Below are 21,731 nucleotides of genomic sequence, written 5' to 3'. Positions count from 1 at the left end.
TTTATGAACAACGTCAACATAGGTAATTCAGTATGAGCTTCACGTGTCTTGATAGATAGGATAGGAAATCAGATGTGTTGTGTGGAAAAAGTGAAGTCAGAAAAGTAAATGCAAAAACCTAAGAGTGTATTGCTAATAAGCACCTGAGCCAGAATTGTAACCAGTTCTTTTGACTTCACTGGATTGTGTTTTGTGGGTTTTTTTTTTTGACTTCACTGGATTGTGTTTTGTGGTTTTTTGGGTGTTTTTTTCATAATCTGAAAGTGATCGTGTGCTTGAAATATCAAACCATAGATACAGCTTGATAGTAGTGAACATGTAGGTAAAGGAAAAAAAGCACAATGTTCTAAAATAATTTTTTAAAATAATAATATAAATATAATAATATAAAAATTATTTAAATTATAAAAAACACTTTTTATTGTGGTATTGTATAACAGCTCTATTGAGATATAATTTATATACCGTAAAAGTCACTTATTTAAAGTGTGTAATTCAGTTTTGTTTCAGTAGATTCACAGGGTTGTACAACTATCACTGCAATCAATTCTGGAATATTTTTATTACTCTCAAAAGAAACCCCATTCCCCCTAACTTTCTCCAGCCCTAGGTTACCTCACTATGTTTTAAAACACTTGCAGGGGCGCCTGGGTGGCGCAGTCGGTTAAGCGTCCGACTTCAGCCAGGTCACGATCTCGCGGTCCGTGAGTTCGAGCCCCGCGTCAGGCTCTGGGCTGATGGCTCGGAGCCTGGAGCCTGTTTCCGATTCTGTGTCTCCCTCTCTCTCTGCCCCTCCCCCGTTCATGCTCTGTCTCTCTCTGTCCCAAAAATAAATAAAAAACGTTGAAAAAAAAAAAAAATTTAAAACACTTGTGAAACCATCATCAGAATAAAGTAATGAACATTTCTATCATTCCCAAAAGTTTCCTTAGTCCTTTTTTGGATTATTTCTTTTCTTTATTATTATTATTATTATTATTATTATTATTTTAGGGAGAGAGAAAGAGAGAGAGTGTGAGTGGGGGAGAGGGGCAGAGGGAGAGAGAGAATCTTAAGCAGGCTCCATGCTCAGCATGGAGCCCAACGTGGGACTTGATCCCACGACCCTGGGATCATGACCTGAATTGAAATCAAGAGATAGATGCTTAACCGACTGAGCCATCCAGGTGCCCCTGGATTATTACTATAAGGTGGAAAGACTAATTTATAAATTTGAGTCTATTTTGGCCTTGTTTTTAATTTTTGTTGTAAATTTAATAATGATTGAATTTTCTGGTCATTCTTTGTCTTTTATATTTTTAAAATTTAAATGGTTATAAAATGGAATTTCTTTTATTAGTTAGTTTATAATAACATGGCTCATTTTTCTTCAGGATCAAGGAATCAACCCTGGAATTGTTTTTCTCTAGAATTTTGGCATCTTGGACTAATTCAGCCATACATGTCCTTGAATCAAGTTCCCCAAGCCTAAAGGACAGTCTGAATGGGAATTCAAGCATAGTTGGGAAACTTTTGGAATATGTCTATACCCACTGGGAACATCCATTGGATGCTTTGAGACACCAAACCAAAATTATATTCAGAAATGTTCTCCAAATACACCAGCTCACTAAAGAAAAATCAGACTCAGAAGCGTCAGGTTTGGCTGCCGATCGTTTCATTTGTGAATTGACAGAGAGTCTTTTGCGACTGGAATGGCATGTTAAAGGGAAATACATGTGTCTTGGTTGTTTAGTAGATTATACAGGAATTGGACATATTTTGGCACTAGCCAAAACTATTCCATCACAAATCTTAGAGGTGATGGGAGACCAGTCATTGGTACCTTATGCAAGTGACCTCTTGGAGACCATGTTCAGAAGTCACAAGAGTCATTTGAAGTCCCAGGCTGTTGACAGTACGTGGATTGATGAGTGGCATGAGACTTGGGTTTCTCCTCTCCTTTTTATACTGTGTGAAGGAAATCTGGACCAGAAATCTTACGTGATCGATTATTACTTGCCAAAATTGTTGAATTGCAGCCCCGAAAGCTTAAGCTACATGGTAAAGATTCTTCAGTCTTCTGCTGATGCTAAAAGTGGTAAGATGAACCATTCTTTTAGTAATTTCTAGTTAAAAAAGGGTAGGTTCCTCGGTAGATGTGGACGATATTCAAATTTCAATATTACCACTTCTGTAAATTGCAAAAGAGGACATCAATGATAGAGATTTCAGATTGAAATGAATGTTCCTGTCCTGAGTAGAATAGAATTTTTTTGGCTTAAGTCATTTCTATAAGCTAAAGATTGATTTCAGTTATGAGTATAAGGTTCCCTTTATTACTAGTTTTTTTTTTTAGATTTTTTTTTTTTTTTTTTTTTTAGTTTATTTATTTATTTTGAGAGTGGAGTGGGGCAGAGCGAGAGGGAGGGAGAGGATCCCAAGCAGGCTCTGCACTGTCAACTCAGAGCCGGACACGGGGTTCGATCTCAGGAATTGTGAGATCCTGATCTGGGCCAAAATCAAGAGTCAGATGTTTAACTGACTGAACCATCCACGCTGCCCGCCCCCCCTCCTCTCCCCTTATTACTAGTTTTATCTCATTTTACTGAGTTGTTATTTGTTAGGTTGTCAGACTGGAATAAAGGTGAGTGTTTTATATAAGTTCCTTATTCTAGTGATAGAAACAGTAATTAAGTATTGTTTTAGGCAAGGATGAAGACAGGTTAAGTTGACAGTAGCAAGTTTTTGTCTCTGGGAAAGAGAAAAAAATATGTAGAACATGTGTGACCTCAAGAAACAGCCATCTGTAGTCAATTAGAATAGGGGTAAACATTCCGTTGAAACTCAGTAACCCGGAAGGAAGTACTACATTAAAGCATAAATCAGTAATTAATATGTCAATGATGGATCTTGACTTATCATGTAAATCTTAAAAAAAAAATTTTTTTAATGTTTATTTATTTTTGAGAGAGAGATGGAATTGAGCTGGGGAGGGACAGAGAGAGGGAGACATAGAATCCGAAGTAGGCTCCAGGCTCTGAGCTGCCAGCACAGAGCCCGATGTGGGGCTCGAATTCATGGGTGGTGAATCATGTGAGATCATGACCTGAGCTGAAGTCGGATGCTTAACTGACTGAGCTGTCCAGGAGCCCCTATCATGTAAATCTTAAAATTATTATTTTCTGTTTAACGAAGCAGGAATATGGTACCCTGCATCACAGTTTAAGAAAACTTATAACTAAAAATAGTTGAAAACTTTCAATACTTCAAACAGTAACCACAAGGTAGCTAGAAAAATCTGATTCCTATACCCAAAAATAAGCCATTATTTGTAGTTGGGTTTTTTTTCTCATTATTTGTAGTTTTTAACAACAATTGTTCCCGCCTTTCTGAGAAGCCATCTAAAGTTCAAGATTCATGAATCTGTTCTGGAATAAGGCAGTCTCTATTTTTATATCATTGCACCTTGTGAGGTTGAGCCCCCTGTCCTGTTAGTAATGGCTGATATCCTAACTTCCAAACGCATTAGGTTTTTTGGTGTTTTTTTTTTTTTTTAGTTCATTTATTTATTTTAAGAGACAGCGTGAGCCAGTGTGAGTGGGGGAGGGGCAGAGAGAGGGAGAGAGAGGATCCCAAGCAGGGTCTGTGCTGTCAGCATAGAACCCCACATAGAGCTTGATCTCATGAACCATGAGATCATGACCTGAGTTGAAATCAAGAGAGTCGGATGCTTATCTGCCTGAGCCACCCAGACACCCCAAGCACCAGGTTCTTTATAATCCTCCTTTTGCCTTTTTTATGAGGGAGGAAGAATACCTCCAAAATATGCAGAGGGTTAGTGTTTATTTTTAGAGAAATGATATTTGGCCACTGAAATGTTTTTCCTGATTTTGGCTGGAAGTCGCCCCAAGAATGATTTCTTTAAGTTAACATAAGGGGATTATGCTTACTGAAGTTATTGACACAAGAGCTATTAAATCTCTTTCAATAATGTTTCTTTTATAATAGGAACTTTATTTATTAACATTTTTTTAATGTTTATTTTTGAGAGAGAGAGAGAGACAGAGACAGAGCATGAGTAGGGGAGGGGCAGAGAGAGAGAGGGAGACACAGGATCTGAAGCAGGCTCCAGGCTCTGAGCTATCTGCACAGAACCTGATGACGTGGGGCTTGAACTCACAAACCGTGAGATCATGACCTGAGCTGAAGTTGGCTGCTTAACCGACTGAGCCACCCAGGTGCCCTTAGAATAGGAACTTTAATTCACGCTAGAATTTAAAATACAATTTTTTTCTGGAAATAGAATGTTAATTGCAAATGAAAATTGTGGTAGTTGTTTTGTTATATAGCACAGTAGTGGTCTGTGTTATTGTGCTTTTGAGGCAACAATCTTTTCCATCCTTAGGATCTTATAATAGTACAGGGGCTCTGGGAGCTTTGATGGCATGTCTGCGAGCAGCTAGAGCTCATGGACATCTTCGGTCTGCAACTGATGTCTGGAGGAACCTTGTGTCCAGTGCAAGAATAAAACAAGGCTTAATTCACCAGCACTGCCAAGTAAGCAAACAAAATGTCTGAGAATTTCATACATGTAGTAGATCCCTGAGTCATTTATTCAGTTAGCAGTCCACTATAGAGGCCTCTCTGTTGAGCCCAACACTATTTTAAGGGGTCCATAGGGAGGGTAAATTGAAAGTGAAAAGTGTAGAGTTTGCATCCCGGCCATTTAAATTTTATTTATTTATTTACTTATAAAAAATATTTATTTTTGAGAGAGCACAAGCAGGGGAGGGGTAAAGAGAAGGGGACGGAGGATCCGAATGGGGCTCTGTGCTGACAGGCTGACAGCAGGGAGTCCGATGCAGGGCTCGAACACACAAACCACGAGATCGTGGCCTGAGCCAGAGTCGGTTGCTCAACCGACTGAGCTACCCAGGCGCCCCCAGGCTATGTAAATTTTAGTTGAAGGAATAAGAAAACCTGTGTAACACAAGTGGAAACTCTTAGAAGACTATACAGATATAAGTGCGCTTTTATGGGTTAGGATTTGGGGGGGAGCTTAGAGCAGAGTAGGTGGTGGTTGATTAGAAATGTGATAAATGCGATTAAGGGAGAGGAAGTGTTGGAGCAGTTCACAAAATGGGAGAATACTAGAATTGACAAATTAATTCAGTAAAGTCACAGGATAGAAAATCAATGTACAGAAATCTGTTGCATTCCTATACACTAATGATGAAGCAGCAGAAAGTGAAATTAAGAAAACAATCCCATTTATAATTGCACCAAAAACAGTAAAATATACCGTGAAAACTATAAAGCATTGATGAAAGGAATTAAAGATAATGCAAAGAAATGGAAAGACATTCCATGCTCATGTGTTGGAAGAACTAATACTGTTAAAATGTCTATACTACTCAAAGCAATCTACAAATTTGATGCAATCTGTATCAAAATACCAACAGCATTTTTCACAGAACTAGAACAAACAATCCTAAAATTTGTATGGAGCCCACAAAAGACCTCAAATAGCTAAAACAATCTTGAAAAGAAAAACTAAACTGGAGGTATCACAATTCCACATTTCAAGTTATATTACAGAGTGGTAGTAATTAAAACAGTTTGGTGCTGGCAAAAAAATAGACACATAGATCAATGGAATAGAACAGAAAACCTAGAAATAAACACAATTATACAGTCAATTAATCTTCAACAAAGCAGGAAAGAATATCCAATGGGAAAGACAGTCTCTTCAACAAATGGTGCTGGAAAAACTGGACAGCACCATGCAAAAGAATGAAACTGTACTACTTGCTCTCCCCTTAAACAAAAATAAACTCAAATGGATTAAAGACCTAAATGTGAGACCTGAAATCATAAAAATCCTTGAAGAGAGCACACGCAGTAATCTCTCGGATGTTGGCTATAGCAACATTTTTCTAGATAGGTCTCCTGAGGCAAGAGAAACAAAAGCAAAAATGAACTACTGGGAGTACATCAAAATAAAAGCTTCTGCACAGCAGAGGAAATAACCAACAAAACTAAAAGGCAACCTATGGAATGGGAGAAGATATTTGCAAATGACATATCCAATAAAAGGTTAGATATAAACAACTGATACAACTCAATACTCAAAAAACAAATAATCTAATTAAAAATGGGCAGAGAAATCATAGTAATAATTTAAAAAAAGACAAAAAAATGGGCAGAAGACATGAACAGACATTTCTGCAAAGAAGGCATTCAGATGGCCAAAAGACACGTGAAAAGATGCTCAACATCTGATTCATCATCGGGGAAATGCAAATCAAAACTACAATGAGATATTATCTCACACCTGTCAGAATGACCAAACTCAAACATAAGAAACATCAAGTGTTGGCAAGGATGTGGAGGAAAAGAAACCCTCTTGCACTGTTGGTGGGAATGCAAACTGGTATAGCCACTATGGAAAACAGTGTGGAGGTTCCTCAGAAAATTAAAAATAGAACTATCCTATTTTCCAGTAGTCACACTACTGGGTATTTACCCAAGAAATCCAAAAACATTAATTCAAAGGGACACATGCACCTGATGTTTACTGCAACATTATTTACAATAGCCAAACTGTGGAAGGAGCTGAAGTGTCCAATAGATGAATGGATAAAGAAGATGTGGTATGTATATTATATATATATGCAATGCAATATTACTCAGCCATAAAAAAGAATGAAATCTTGCCATTTACAACAACATGGATAGAGCTAGAGAGTATAATGCTAAACAAACTTAGAGAAAGACACATATACCATGTGATAGCACTCATATGTGGAAATTTAAGAAATAAAACAGATGAGCAAAGGGAAAAAAAAAAGAGACAAACGAAGAAACAGACTTTTCACTATAGTGAACAAACAGATGGTTACCAGAGGCGAAGTGGTTTGGGGGAAGGGAGAAATAGGAGATGGGAATGAAGGAGTATAGTTATTGTGATGAAAAAAAATAAAATGATTTACAAAAAAAAAAAAATACTAAAATGGGAGAACACAAGACAAAGTCAGGAGGATGATTCAGGACATTGTTTGGTACGAGTGGAGTGTTTATGGAGGCCTCCAATGCTAGGTTGAAGACTTCAGATTTCACTCAGTTGGTAACTAGGAACCAGAGCCATTCTGCCTTCAGCAAAAAAGTGGAATTAATGGAAACAGATGAGTTTGCAGTGTGAGAGCAAAAAGAAACCAGAAGACTGGTAAGATGTGCATAACTGTAATCTAAGAGTGAGGTGATAAGGTCCTGGAGTAGAGTAGTCACTGAGAAAAAAGAGGAAAAAGAATGAAATTGAGCATTACCATGGAATAAGAATCTTTAAGATTGTTGACTTGCAAATACCCAACTTACACATTTAATAAAATAATTTTATAGGATATAATCACAGGATCTTTGGGATTAGGAAACCTGTCTTTTTAAACAATTTTTTTATTTTATTTTTTAAGTTCATTTATTTGAGAGAGCATACACACACAGAGGAGCAGTGGGAGAGGGAGGGAGAGAATCCCAAGCAGGCTCCACACTGTCTGTGCAGAGCCCTACATGGCGCTCGAACTCACAAACTGAGATCATGACTTGAGCTGAGATCAACATTTGGGTGCTTAACTGACTGAGCCACTCACACACCCCTTAGGGAACCTTTCTGAAGTACAGGTAAACTGTGTTTTACTGTTTTTTTGGTAAATAAATATGTCAAGTTGTTTACATTTTGCTTATTTCATTGAAAAAGTAACGTTTTATTGCTTGATGTGTTTTAGGTACGGATAGATACGCTAGGCTTGCTTTGTGAAAGTAATCGAAGTACAGAAATCGTTTCCACAGAAGAAATGCAGTGGATTCAATTCTTTATCGCATACAATCTTAACAGTCAGTCCCCAGGAGTGCGGCAACAGATATGTTCTCTTCTTAAAAAGGTAGAATTTCTCATCAGAAAGTATTGGAAAGTGGTGGACTCTGCTCTGCAAATCATTTTTGAAAAGAGCTCAGATTTTGAGAGAATGTGGGAATAATGGTCATAGGATTGGACTGCACATCCCTTCATGGCCCTTCTGTGAACCATTTCCCTAAAGTTTACATTTGGGATTCAAGTCCATGGTATAAAGTCCTTTCGTTTTGGTGTAAAATAAATCAAACTTGAGCTCTTTTTTTTTTTTTTTTTTTAATGTTTGAAAGTAAAAAAAAACTATAGTGATGGATCTTTCAGGGTGAAAGGTATTTTAAGAAAACTTTGGTGAGGGGAGGAAAGATGCCCTTGAAGCTTTACCATTTAAGTGCCTCATGAAATGGTGACTGTTGACTAATTCCACTTGAATTAATCACATGCCACATTTATGGGATGCAGAATTGGGAGAGTATAGAAGTGAGTATATCTGTAGTTTCATGCCAACCTGAAGGAAGTAGAACTGTAGTTTAATGACTGTATTCTGATTTGCAGTGATTTTTTTGGGGGGGGTTTTAAAAATATGTGTTCATTTTCTGTCAGAGAGAAACACTGTATAAATATTAAGAGTTTAGAAACCAGTACTCTCCTTGCCTGAGGTTTAGTCTAAAGAATGTAGAAAACTTGTCCTTTGCCTTTTTTTAGACTGACATTTAAGATGAATGGAACTCACATATGCTTTATTTTTCTTTTTCTCAAAAGTTGTTTTGTAGGATACAGGAGAGTTCTCAGGTGCTTTATAAACTGGAGCAAAGTAGATCCAAACATGAGCCAGAGAATGAGTTATCCAAACAGCACCCTTCTGTATCTTTACAGCAGTATAAGGTAGGTGACCTGTTTCTAGACTTAAGGATTTTTACGAAACCTAGAGCAATTATGAATAAACGTTAAAGGGAAATAAATGGAAGTCTTGTAGTGAGTAGCGTTTCTGTGCTTTTTTTCCCTTCAATCTGGGTTTTACATATTTCTTTTGGCGCTTTGGTACTTCTCTCGAGGTACTCTGAGTTAGAGAACCAGTGCTGGACTTGAGTCCTGTTACAGAATAACAGTAATGGGTTCACCTCAATCATTTACAGCTTAATGGGGGCTACATTAATTTAGTACTTTAACAGAAAGGTAATTGCTGGCCCTGAACTCGTCCACCCCTCCCCAGGGTAGAAGATTGCTATATCAGAGCCTGCTTCTTCTTTAGACTAACATGACCTACAGTGGCTTGGTATTAGTGTTTCCTGGTCTGTGGTCCAGCTATGGAGTTTCCAGTCTATTCCATTTGGGAGGGAGTGTGAAGAGTAGGACTAGGTTTCAGGGTGCTGTGCTAATGGGATGGATGGAACCCCAGACATAGAAGCTCTACTGGGCCAAAGCTTAGCTTGACAACCTTCCATTTCTGTCCATCAGGAGTTTTTCACTGATTTCTTACTCCAAATCTAGCCTCTCAGAAGCAGGCTCTTATTTTCTTCTAAGACTCAGAGGACAGGGGCACCTGGGTGGCTCAATCCATTAAGCATCTGACTTTGGCTCAGGTCATGATCTCACAGTTCTTGAGTTCAAGGCCCACACCAGGCTCTGTGCTGACAGCTCAGAGCCTGGAGCCTGCTTCAGATTCTGTTTCCCTCTCTCTGCCCCTCCCAGCTTGACTCCCTCTCTCTCTCAAAAATACATGAACATTAAAAAAATTTAAGATTCAGAGGACACGCGTTCATTTATTTTCTTTCATTTAGCGAAATAGTTGTGATAAATTAATGATACATTGGAGCCATTACATACAACCTATTCTAAACATTAGTATGGATGGCCTTAGCTTTCAGCTTTGTATTTGAAAGGTAAAAAAATCATGTAAAGGAGAATATTTCTATACCAAGGTTGAAGTCACCTTCAGCTTTGTAAAATCCCAACAGCGAAGATTGGAAAGTTACAACCTAAACATGAAAGACATCGGTGTAGTCCCATATCTGCCACTGGCTAGTTGTCTTACCTTATGAGTCTGTTTGACTCTAAGTGGGGTGAGTACCTTCTCTAGAAAGGTTGCTCTTGAGGATTAAACGAGAAAGCTGTTTGTAAACTCTAAATCACCCTAAAAAGCCTTGCTGGGCATCATTAAAAATGATTAGCGTGTATACTGAGCACATGCTTTTTGTTTGGAGCACTCATTTTTAGCCTTTCTTAGATCATTACTAGATGATCTAAGAAAACATGGCTCTTTTGCCTGTTTTTACAAGGGGTAAAATAACATTTGTGAAATATGAATTAGGTACTTAGAAAGATAAAACCTTTATTATGGGTTGACATTCTGAATTTGTGTGGATACCTGGTTTCTTAGTTTGTCTTTGTGAATATATATGTTTTTGAAAATAGTCCTTTAGAGTCTTCACCTGAGTCAATCTCATGGTTCTGATATTTTCTCCCAACTGTAGTCACCTGTGGCTTTTGGCAGTTGTGACTTTGACACTATATTATTTATCATCATCTTTATAATAGTGGGAATAGTGGGTGTCATGCACAGTGTATGATAGGCTTGGTGCCAGTCAACAGAGTGAATCCTGGGGGAGAAGAGGAGGCTATTAGTTGGGAAAGGTGTCTTCGAGTCTAGTGAAGGAGATTATTTCATACCTAAATAACTAATAGTAATAGCTAGAGTACTTTTAAATTTACAAAATGCTTTGTATCCACATTTTCATTTAAACTTTAATAACAAAACTGTGAGAGGCATTATTATCCTCACTTAAAAATGAGAAAATTAGGGCGCCTGGCAGGCTCAGTTGGAAGAGCGTGTGACTCTTGATCTCGGGGTTGTGAGTTAAAACCCGATGTTGGGTGTAGAGCCCACTTAAAAAAAAAAACGGTGACCGGGTGGCTCAGTTGGTTAAGCGCCCAACTTTGGCTCAGGTCGTGATCTCCCTGTTTGTGAGTGAAAGCCCTGCATCGGGCTCTACACTGACAGTGCGGAGCCTGTTTGGGATTCTCTCTCCCTCTCTCTGTGCCCCTGTCCTGCTTGCACTCTCTCTCTCAAAATAAATAAACTTCAAGACAATGAGAAAACTGCATCTTGGAAAAGTTGAGTAACCTGCCCAAGGTCCCTCAGCTACTAAGTGGTAGAGCCAAACTCCTATCCACATCTGCTCTTATTCCTAAAATCTGAATAGCGTTTTCCTAATACCTGCTTATTTGAAAGCTTGGAAGTGAAAAAGTGCAGGGAGAATTTGTGAATGACACATAAGGTACTTGGAGGACCAAAGGAGCTGAGTAACAGGAAATAAGTTAGAGAATCAAGTTGGGGATGGGTAGCAATTTTTTTTTTTTTTTTTGCTATAATAATCAAAACAGAGCTTAACTAACACACTGTGTGTGTATGTATAAATAAAATTTCCTTTTTTCCCCTAGGGAATACAGGTTGTTTTTTTTTTTTTTTGTACCTATAAGGAGATATGTCATGGAGGTTCAGGAATTTCATACTTGTAGTTACACAGTTAACAAGTGGCAAAGCTGGAAATAGAAACCAATTTCGTATCTGTGGTTGGCTTCCCTCTCTGGTCACCTAAGTGTTCCATCTTCTATGCATGAAAATGTAGCATAACAGTAGAATTAAACATACAGATATTTGTAATTTGAAATATATCACTTTAAACAATTTTAATGTTATTTTTCAATAGCCTGAATTATAACATGGCAAAAAGTCTTAAAGGCAAGTAGGGAAAACACCTGAGTAATCTAAAGGGATTTTGAATGCTAGGCTAAGGTATTTGGGAGCCTCACTAGGAGCTGTTAAAAGTGACAAGAACAGGGGCGCCTGGGTGGCTTAGTCGGTTGGGCGTCCGACTTTGGCTCAGGTCATGATCTCACGGTTCGTGGGTTCGAGCCCCGCATCGGGCTCGGTGCTGACAGCTCAGAGCCTGGAGCCTGCTTCAGATTCTGTGTCTCCCTTTCTCTCTGACCCTCCCCCGTTCATGCTCTGTCTCTCTCTGTCTCAAAAATAAATAAACATTAAAAAAAAAATTAAAAAAAAAAGTGACAAGAACATATATTGAGCTTCTCCTATATGTATAGGACAATATGCTTAGGACTAGGGATATAAATGTATGAACTGTGGTCCATGCCTCCCTGTGGGAGTCTGCTTGAGAGAAAGAACTATTTCTAAAAATATAAATGATAGTACAGTTAGGATAAGATCATTCTTTTTTTAAAAAAATGTTTTTAATGTTTATTTTTGAGAAAGAGAGAGCACAAGTGGTGGAGGGGCTGAGAGAGAGGGAGACCCAGAATCAGAAGCAGGCTCCAGGCTCCAAGCTGTCAGCACAGAGCCTGATGTGGGGTTCAAACTCATGAACCCCAAGATCATGACCTGAGCCGAAGTCAGACACTCAAGCAACTGAACCACCCAGGCACCCCAGGATAAGATTATTCTTTTTTTTTGTTTGTTTAACATTTATTTATTTTTGAGAGACAGAGAGAGACAGAGTATGAGCAGAGGAGGGACAGAGAGAGAGGGAGACAGAATTCAAATCAGGCTGCAGGCTCCGAGCTGTCAGCACAGAGCCTGACACGGGGCTCAAACTCACAAACTACGAGATTATGACCTGAGCCGAAGTTAGACGCTCAACCGATTGAGCCACCCGGCTGTCCTGGATAAGATCATTCTTAAAGGATGAACTTGTTTTCCTTTAATGTGAATACTATACTATTCATTTATAATTAAAACTACTTTAACTAAGATACTTTCAATAACTACCCTATTGCTTTGAAACCCAATAGGTTTTTTATTTTTTTAATTTTTTTTGAAACCCAGTAGGTTTTTAAAAAAATTTTTCTTTTTTTTTTTTGAAAGAGAGAGCACGAGTAGGGGAGAGGGGCAGAGGGAGACAGGGAGAGAGTCTTTTTTTTTTTTTTTTTCTTGAGACAGAGAGAGAGGGAACAAGTGAGTGAGGGGCAGAGAGAGGGAGAGAGAGAGAATACCATGACGGGCAGAGAGAGAGAGAAGCAGGGCTCATCCAAAGCGGGGCTCAAGCTCACCCGATGTGGGACTTGAACTCACGAACCGCAAGATCATGACCTGAGCCAAAGTCAGATGCTTAATCGACTGAGCTACCTAGGTACCCCAGAGAGGGAGAGAATCTTAGGCAGACTCCACCACACTCAGTGTGGAGCCCAACATGGGGCTCGATCCCATGACCTGAGCTGAAATCAAGAGTTGGAAGCTCAACTGACTGAGCCACACAGGTACCCCAAAATCCAATAGATTTAATAGACTAATAAAGTCTCACTTAGGGCTTGTAAGGGCCTATAAGATAAATCCCCATGATTGTATGTCATTGACCAAAGAAATGAATGCCAAGGTCCTTTCTGGAATCAGTTGGGACTAGAACTGCTTATGTGCTGCTCAGTTATATGTTGTTGGGGCATAGTGGTATATGAGATGCTTGAGAATCATAGCTTTTCCTTCTAAGTTTTCTCTTCAGTGTTACACAGAAATAGTAATAATTATTAGTATTTTAACCAGAGGAAGAAGACTTTATCTTGGATAAACTATTTCCCATTTTGCTTTTTTTTTAAATTGCATTTTACTAAAAGTTTCCATTTTTTTCCTTAACATTTATATAAAGAGAATGGTAGAGCCAGAGTCTCAAAGGGGAAGATAGAATACAGTGGAATAGTTGGATCTTTTTATGATTTGTGTCATTAGAGCCACATTTATCAAGTATTATATTTACCAAATTTATCAAAGTAGTATGTATTGGATTTTGGGGGGGGGTCATTAAAAAAAACTTTAAAAAATATACATACTCGAATGCCTCTGGTGAAGAAACCAATATTCGTACGGCTTTAGCACAAGTCAGAGCAGAACGGATCTTGTTCTCACTAAAAATGTGTACTTTTTTCTTGTATAGACTACAATAGAAATTGTACTCCTTGACCCTATAGAGATAGGGTTACGGTCAAGGGTACCAATCTGAATTGTCAAGGAAATGAACAACTAGTATTGTTTTTAAAAATATTTTCCCTGTTGGGGCGCCTGGGTGGCGCAGTCGGTTAAGCGTCCGACTTCAGCCAGGTCACGATCTCGCGGTCCGTGAGTTCGAGCCCCGCGTCAGGCTCTGGGCTGATGGCTCGGAGCCTGGAGCCTGTTTCCGATTCTGTGTCTCCCTCTCTCTCTCTGCCCCTCCCCCGTTCATGCTCTGTCTCTCTCTGTCCCAACAATAAATAAAAAACGTTGAAAAAAAAAAATTAAAAATATTTTCCCTGTTAATTAAAAAAGAAGCCCAGTTCGGGCACCTGTGTGGCTCAGTCAGTTAAGTGTCTGACTCTTGGTTTTGGCTCAGGTCATGATCTCACTCCTTCACGGGTTCGAGTCCTATATCGAGTTCTGCGCTGACAACGGGGAGCCTGCTTGGAGTTTCCCTCTCTCTCTGCCCCTCCCCAATTTGCACTGTCTCTGTCTTCTCAAAATAAATAAATAAACATTAAAAAAAAAAGAAAACTCCACTCTTTTTTTTAATTCAAATCCCAGTTAATTAACATATAGTGTAATAATGGTTTCAGGAATAGAATTTAGTTATTCATCACTTATGTATAACACCCAGTGCTCATCCCAACAAGTGCCCTCCTTAATGCCCATTTAGCTCATCCCCTCACCCAACAGCTCTCCAGCAACCCTATTTGTTCTCTGTATTTAAGAGTCTTTTATGGTTTACCAAAAAAAAGAACCCCACTCTTAAAGGTGTTACTTTGAAGATAACCTATTATGAGTTAAGTTACTTACTATAATTTTTTTTTTTTTTTTTTTTTAGAATTTCATGTCATCCATTTGCAACAGTCTTTTTGAAGCGCTGTTTCCTGGTTCTTCCTACCCAACTAGATTTTCAGCTTTAACCATTTTAGGCTCAGTAGCTGAAGTTTTTCCAGTCCCAGAAGGTAAGCTTTCAATAATGTTTGGAGAAAAGTATTTTTTTCTTGCAAAACACATACTTTTTTCAACATTTTGTCTTACTTAAAGTTTTAGTTTTGTCATCTTTTATTTAGGTTCTTATAGGAGGTTTTATTCTCACTATATAATTCTTCCTTGGACATAATTAAATTTGTCATTTAGGGACGTAAGGCTGAGGAATTGTTTTCAGTGATCATTATTTCCCAACCCAAAACTACAGTTTTCACGGATTATGCTTATGATGAGAAGAGTGGCTTCTCTCAACCCCCAATTCATGTGTTGCTGTTTTCAGATAGTGTACAATCTGTCCTTTAAGTTTTAAAAATTAAAAAAAATAATAGCTTCTTTAAAAAAAATAATAGCCTCTTTATGTAAAACATTCCTCAGTGAGTCTTTGTGGTTAAAATGTGGTTTCCCTTATATGCTCTCAGTTTCATAAGTCCCAATCTGGTTTCAGAAAGACAGTATGTGGATGTCATTTCCAGGCATTCTGGTTTAATGATACCCTTTATTTCGCCTGTGGGGTACTCAAGAGGATGAACATTTAACTTCCTTCTGAGTCAGTTTTTTTCCTTTCTGACAACAAATAGTTCTTTTTATCCCTGCACTTAATTAAGTGTGTACGTTTTAATGTGGATTTCTTGTTTGTGCTCAGTGTTCCTTGACTGTGGTTAAATAGAAAAATATCCTGCTCAGCTGTTCTTTTGGAGGGAATGGCCAGAGGACCAGGAGGCTTTACACTGTAATTGGGTTATTATTATTTTTAGTTTAAATTTTTAGGCAAAGTGTAATGTTTTGGCAGGGAGGACGATGGTTTTTGCTGTTCATGCAGCCCTGCTTCATTTAAAGAACACCATTTTTTTTTTCCAAGTTTTTGTTTTGGAAAGATTCAAACCAAGAGCAAAGTTTCAAGAATAGTTCACAAACAGCCATGTACCCTCTACCTAGATTCATCAGTTGTTATTATTTTGCTATATTTGGTTTATCTCTCTTTCGTTATTTTTTTTTTAACCACAACACAATGATCAAATTCAGGAAATTTAATGTTGATATGCTATTATCTATTATATAATCCACAACAAAATTTGCCAGTTGTCCCAATGAGTGGCCTTTCTTAGAAAAAGATTTTTACTGTGATCCGGGAACCAATCCCAGATCACACATTGCATTTCACTGTTATGCCTCTTAAGCCTCCTTTAATCTGGAAAGTTTTTTATTTCGTGACATTAACATTTTGAGAGAATGTATCTCCATTTGGGTTTGCCTTATTGTTTCGATTGATTCAGGTTGTGCATTTTTGGTAGGTATAATGCATAAGTAATGTGGTGCTCTTCTCAGGGCATGTTATCAGGAGATACATGATACTGGTTTGTCCTGTTATTCATGGTGATTAATTTGATCACCTGATTAAGGTAAGTGTGGTAGGCCCAAGCTCGACCTACAAAAGATAGCATCAAATCCTTAGAACCTGTTAATGTGAACCTTACCTAGAAAGCAGGCCTTTGCAGATATGATTAAGTTAAGGGTCTTAAGATAGTCCTGATTATGTGGGTGGGCCTAAATCCACCACAGCTGTTGTTATTAGAGAGGAACAGAGGGAGATGTGACACACAGAAGAGGAGGAGTCAACAGTGGACATGGAGATTGGAGTGATATGGCTTCAAGCCATGGAATACTGGCAGCCATCAGAAGCTGGAAGAGGTGAGCAATGAGTTCTTAGAACCTCCAGAGCAAGTGTGGCTCCACCGGCACCTTCATATCAGACTAATAGGACATTAGTCAAAATGGATCCAGTACTGTGAAAAAATAGATTTCTCTGGTTTTAAGTCACCAGGTTTATGGTAACTTGTGACTTTATGCACAGAAAATGAATACAGGGCTATCCCATCGGTTTAAGGAATTTATGTCATATTATAACTTAATTTAGAAGATAAGGTTTTTTGGTTTTTTTTTTACATTTTTTTGATGTTTGTTTAGTTTTGAAGGAGAGAGAGGGAGAGCATGAGAGGGGAAGTGCAGAGAGAGAGGGAGACACAGAATCCGAAGCAGGCTTCACGCTCCGAGCTGTCAGGACAGAGCCTGACGCGGGGTGTGAACCCATGAACTGTGAGATCATGACCTGAGCCGAAGTCAGATGCTCAACTGACTGAGCCCCTAGAAGATAAGGTTTTACCTGAGAATGATTGATTATCCACTTAACAAAAATGTTTCTGTGTTTAGTGTAGAGTTGCACCTAGGTGTATGGAAATAATAGTAGGCTGAATTAATATTGGTAACTTTTTAAAGTTTATTTATTTGAGAGAGAGAGAGAGTGCATGGTGGAGGGGCAAAGAGAGAAGGAGGGAATCTCAAGCAGGCAGTGCAGAGCCCCATGCAGGGCTCGACACCAAGAATCAGGTGCTTAACCTGACTGAGCCACACAGGCACCCCAATATTGTTATTTTTTTTAATTGAGAGAGTAGTTTAGTTAATTAATTTTATTATTATTTTTTAGAGTTTATTTATTTTGAGAGAGAAAGGGAACACGTGCAAGCAGGGGAGGCGCAGAGACAGAGGGAGAGAGAGAAAGAATCCCAAGCAGGCTCTGCGTTACCAGCACAGAGCTAGATATGGGGCTTGAACTCATGACCTGAACCCAAATCAAGAGTTAGGCATTTAACCAACTGAGCCACCCAGGCTCTGTGAGTAGTTTAATATGTTTAAATGTACTTTAAAAGTGAAAAACCTGAGTCATCTTCCTAATGAGTGAGTCACATATAATTGGGCAGTGACTGATATCACAGTAATTATGTTAATTAAACAACTGGAAGGTAATGCAAATGCAGCAGGCCACACTTTACCCATTAACTTTAAAGGAAGCTAAAGAGGCATGGCTGTGAAATACAGTGTGGGAAACATAAATTCATTCTTCATCTTTATCTCAAGAACTTGAATGTGGGTTTTTATTTTATTTTACTGATGTGGGATTAGTCAAGATGGTTTCTGCCTTTACTCAAGTATATCTTAAGTTCAAGAAGAATAAACCACATGTTCCTTTTTCACTCAGAGTAAAATGTCATGGTATTCATGGTGCTAAATTGGATTCCACAGTTATATCAAAAGGGTTTGCTCAGCAAATACTTATTTAGTGCTTATTACATGTCAAGCAGCCAAGGATATGTAGTGTACAAAGCAAAATGGTTCCTATTAAAAAAATTTTTTTTTATTTGGGAGAGAGCAAGAGAGAGAGTGAGCATGTGCAGGGAAGGGCAGAGGGAGAAGGAGAGAGGGAGAATCCTAAGCAGGTTCTATGCCTAGCACAGAGCCCAATGTGGGGTTCAATCTCACAACCCTGGGATCATGACCTGAGCCAAAACCAAGAGTTGGATGGTCAACAGACTGAGCCACCCAGGTGCCCCAAAATGCTTCCCATTTTTGAGCTTAGATATTTCAGTGAAGGGGGACAGACAATAAATTAACAAGTAATGTATAGAATTTCAGATGGAGAGAAGTATTATGAAAAAATATTTCAGGAAGGAAAGTGGGGGGAATATTGAGTGTCTGCCAGGATGGGAAGCTGTTTCCGTCCGTGGTGTCAGAGATGGTTTCAGATTTGAGCAAAGTTCCTAAACGAGCAGTGGGTCAAAGAAGAAATCACAAAGGAGATTAGAAAATACTTTGAGATGAATGAAAACCAAAGTACGATTTACCAGAACTTACGGGATGAAGCAAAAGCTTATAGGGAGATTTACAGCTGTAAACGCCTACATTAAAAAAGAGAAATGATCTCAAATCAATTACTTAACTTTACACCTCAAAGTATTAGAAAAAGAAGAGCAAACAGCCCACAATTAGCAGAAGGAAGGAAATAATAATATGATAGATGAGTGAAATGGAGAATAGGAAAACATTATAGAGAATCAATGAAACCAAAGTTGGTTTTTTTTTTAAGTTGGTTTTTTTAAAAGGTCAACAAAATTGACAAAATTTTAGCTACAAGAAGAAAACAAAAGAAGGTGCAAATAACTTAAGATCAGAAATGTAAGCAGGGACATTATTCTATTGACCTTATAGAAACAAAAATGATTTTAAGACAATACTATGAACAATTGTATTTTCAATAAATTGGATAACTTAGATGAAATGGACAGATTCCTAGAAACATAAAGTTACTGACTTAAACAGAGAACTTGTTATGTGTAGCAAATAAGAGATGGAGTCAGTAATCAAAAGCATATCAGCAAAGAAAAGTCTAGAGGGAGTGGCTCCACTGCTAATTCTACCAAACATTTAAAGACTTAAAATCAGCCCTTCTCAGACTCTTCCAAAAAATTGGACAGAAGGGAACATTTCCAGACTCATTCTGTGGAGCCAGCATCACCCTGATACCAAAGCCAGACAAAGATACCGCAAGAAAACTATAGGCTGGTATTGCTTATAAACATAAATATAAAAATTCTCTACAGAATGTTAGCAAACCAAACCCAACAGCATATTAAAAGTATTATACCCATAGCTAATTAAGTGGAATTTATTCCAGGAATGCAAGGGTGGTTTAACATAAAAAAAAAAAAGGTCAATGTAATACACCACATTAAAATGAAGGGGAAAAAAAAAACCCATGATAATCTGTATTGATGCAGAAAAGTGTTGACAAAATTCAGCAGTGCCCTGTCATGATAAAGAACACTTAGGAAACTAGGAATAGAAGGGAGCTTGCTTGCTTGCTTGCTTTCAGTTGTTTTGAACATTTATGTATTTTTAAGACAGAGACAGACACGAGCGGGGTCGGGGGGGGGGGGGGGGGGGGAGGTGCAGAGAGAGAGAGAGGGAGACACAGAATCTAAAGCAGGATCCAGGCTCCAAGCTGTCTGCACAGAGCCCGACTTGGGGCTCAAACTCAAGGACCTTGAGATCACGACCTGAGCCAAAGTCGGATGCTCAACCTACTGAGCCACCCAGGTGCCCTGAAGGGAGCTTTCTTAATAGGATAAAGGACATTCATGAAAATCGCACCATACTCAATGGTGAAAGATCGAAAGCCTTTCCTCTGTGATCAGGAACAAGATACAGATGTCCACTTTGACCACTACTGACCACCATTGTACTGAAAGCTTTAGCCAGAGCAGTAAGGCAAGAAAAAGAAATTAAAAGCATCTGAGTTGGAAAAGAAGCAAATTTGAACTGAGGTGTAAATAAATGACAAAAACTTGATTTACTTGCTCTAGGAGTTTCACAGGGTTCCACTAACTTGTTAATATTAAATAAGAAATGCACATCATATTGAATATCATGCCTCAAATTAACATAGGAATGTTTTCAGGTATTATCAGTGGTTCATTTGTTAAGTGTTCTTTACATTCTGCTGTGAAGCCCATTATTCCCATAGTTGTTTAGTCTTAATCTTAGATTTAAGTGGACTTGGTGACTACCATCATTCTTTTGTGATAGTTTTTCTGTTCATTTCTTGGTTGGCTGAAATTCATCTTTTCTTTGAGAAGAGTTTTTGGGGAAATGTAGTTCTTAATTTCTTATACCTCCAGAAATGCTTATGTTGCTGTTACACATGATGCTGGAATAGGATTTTGATGTATAATTTTTCACCACAACTTTCCCTGAGGATGTTGTAAGCATTGCTCCACTGTCTTCTAGCCTCACGTGTTGCTAAGGCAAAGAATAAAGCCAGCTTAATTTTTTCCATTTTGTAGATGAATTTTGTGTCTGAATGACCAAAAGATTCCTTCTTTATCTTTGATGCTCCGTGATTCTATTAGGATATGTCATTGATTATTCTGCATTGATTTAACTAAGGTGGTAGGACTTTGGATTCCAGATCAAGACATTTTACAAAGATTTTTTAAAAGATGAATTCTGAAATTTATTTGTTTTTATTTATTTAAAAACCAACTTTGGGATCTTTTATATACAACATACTCTTTGAAAGAGAATGGTTTTAAACAAAATTTTAAAAAGTATTTTTTATTTGGGGAACTTTATTATTTTATCATTTTAGGAAATAAAGGACAAATTATTCTTTTATATGCTACTCTGGATAAACTGTGAAGTGTGAATTTTTCTTTAAATTTGACCAAATAATTTAAACATGTTGATTTCCTTTTTCTTTTATTAACTTAAAATATTATTATTTATTTATTAAAATAATTTTTTTAATGTTTATTTATTTTTGAGGGAGAGGGAGACAGAGTGTGAGCAGGGGAGGGGCAGAGAGAGAGAGGGAGACAGAATCTGAAGCAGGTTCCAAGCTCTGAGCTGTTAGCATAGAGCCTGATGTGGTGCTCAGACTCATGAATTTCGAGATCATGACCTAAGCCGAAGTGGGTCGCTTAACCAACTGAGCCACCCAAACACCTTTATTTATTTACCTTTTAAAGTAAGCTCCACACCCAAGGTGAGGCTTGAACTCACGACCCTGAGATCAAGAGTTGCATGTACTGTTGACTGAGCCAGCCAAGTGCCTCCCTCTTTTATTCACTTTTAAATCTTTTTCTTTTTTTAGGTCAAGTCCAAACAGTGTATCAGCTGAGTCATGATATCGATGTCGGTCGTTTCCAAACACTAATGGAATGTTTTACCAGTACTTTTGAAGAAGTGAAAATTTTAGCATTTGATCTTCTGATGAAGTTACCAAAAACAGTTGTACAATTCCAGGTCTTTGGTCTTTTCCTATATAAACGTAAATGTGGTATATGCATGAAAGCTTTCTAGTTTTAGCAGCAAATAAAGCAATCTGGATTGTCCAGGCTCTTTGCGTCTGCCTTCTCACATCTTCTGACTATTTCAGTTATCATACGTATACTGTTGCAGGGTGGTAGGTAGGGATGGATGGTAGGGAAGGAGGAAATACCATAAGAGAAAACAAAGTCCACA

General features: G+C 38.1%; 1 protein-coding gene across 2 annotated transcripts in view; it reads left to right on the top strand.

The window, feature by feature from the left end:
* THADA (THADA armadillo repeat containing) overlaps positions 1-21,731 on the top strand; it is a 333,497-nt gene that overhangs the window by 18,863 nt on the left and 292,903 nt on the right. For both annotated transcript variants that reach the window (XM_049650200.1, XM_049650201.1), the window contains 6 exons: positions 1,374-2,080; positions 4,388-4,539; positions 7,764-7,919; positions 8,648-8,770; positions 14,728-14,851; positions 21,361-21,512. In XM_049650200.1, coding sequence (XP_049506157.1) covers positions 1,374-2,080; positions 4,388-4,539; positions 7,764-7,919; positions 8,648-8,770; positions 14,728-14,851; positions 21,361-21,512 — 1,414 coding nt within the window. The remainder of the gene's footprint in view (positions 1-1,373; positions 2,081-4,387; positions 4,540-7,763; positions 7,920-8,647; positions 8,771-14,727; positions 14,852-21,360; positions 21,513-21,731) is intronic.

The sequence above is a fragment of the Panthera uncia genome, assembly GCF_023721935.1.
Source record: "Panthera uncia isolate 11264 chromosome A3 unlocalized genomic scaffold, Puncia_PCG_1.0 HiC_scaffold_11, whole genome shotgun sequence".
NCBI lineage: Eukaryota > Metazoa > Chordata > Mammalia > Carnivora > Felidae > Panthera > Panthera uncia.
Note: the sequence above shows the minus strand (reverse complement) of the source record. Positions and strands in the feature narration are given on the sequence as shown.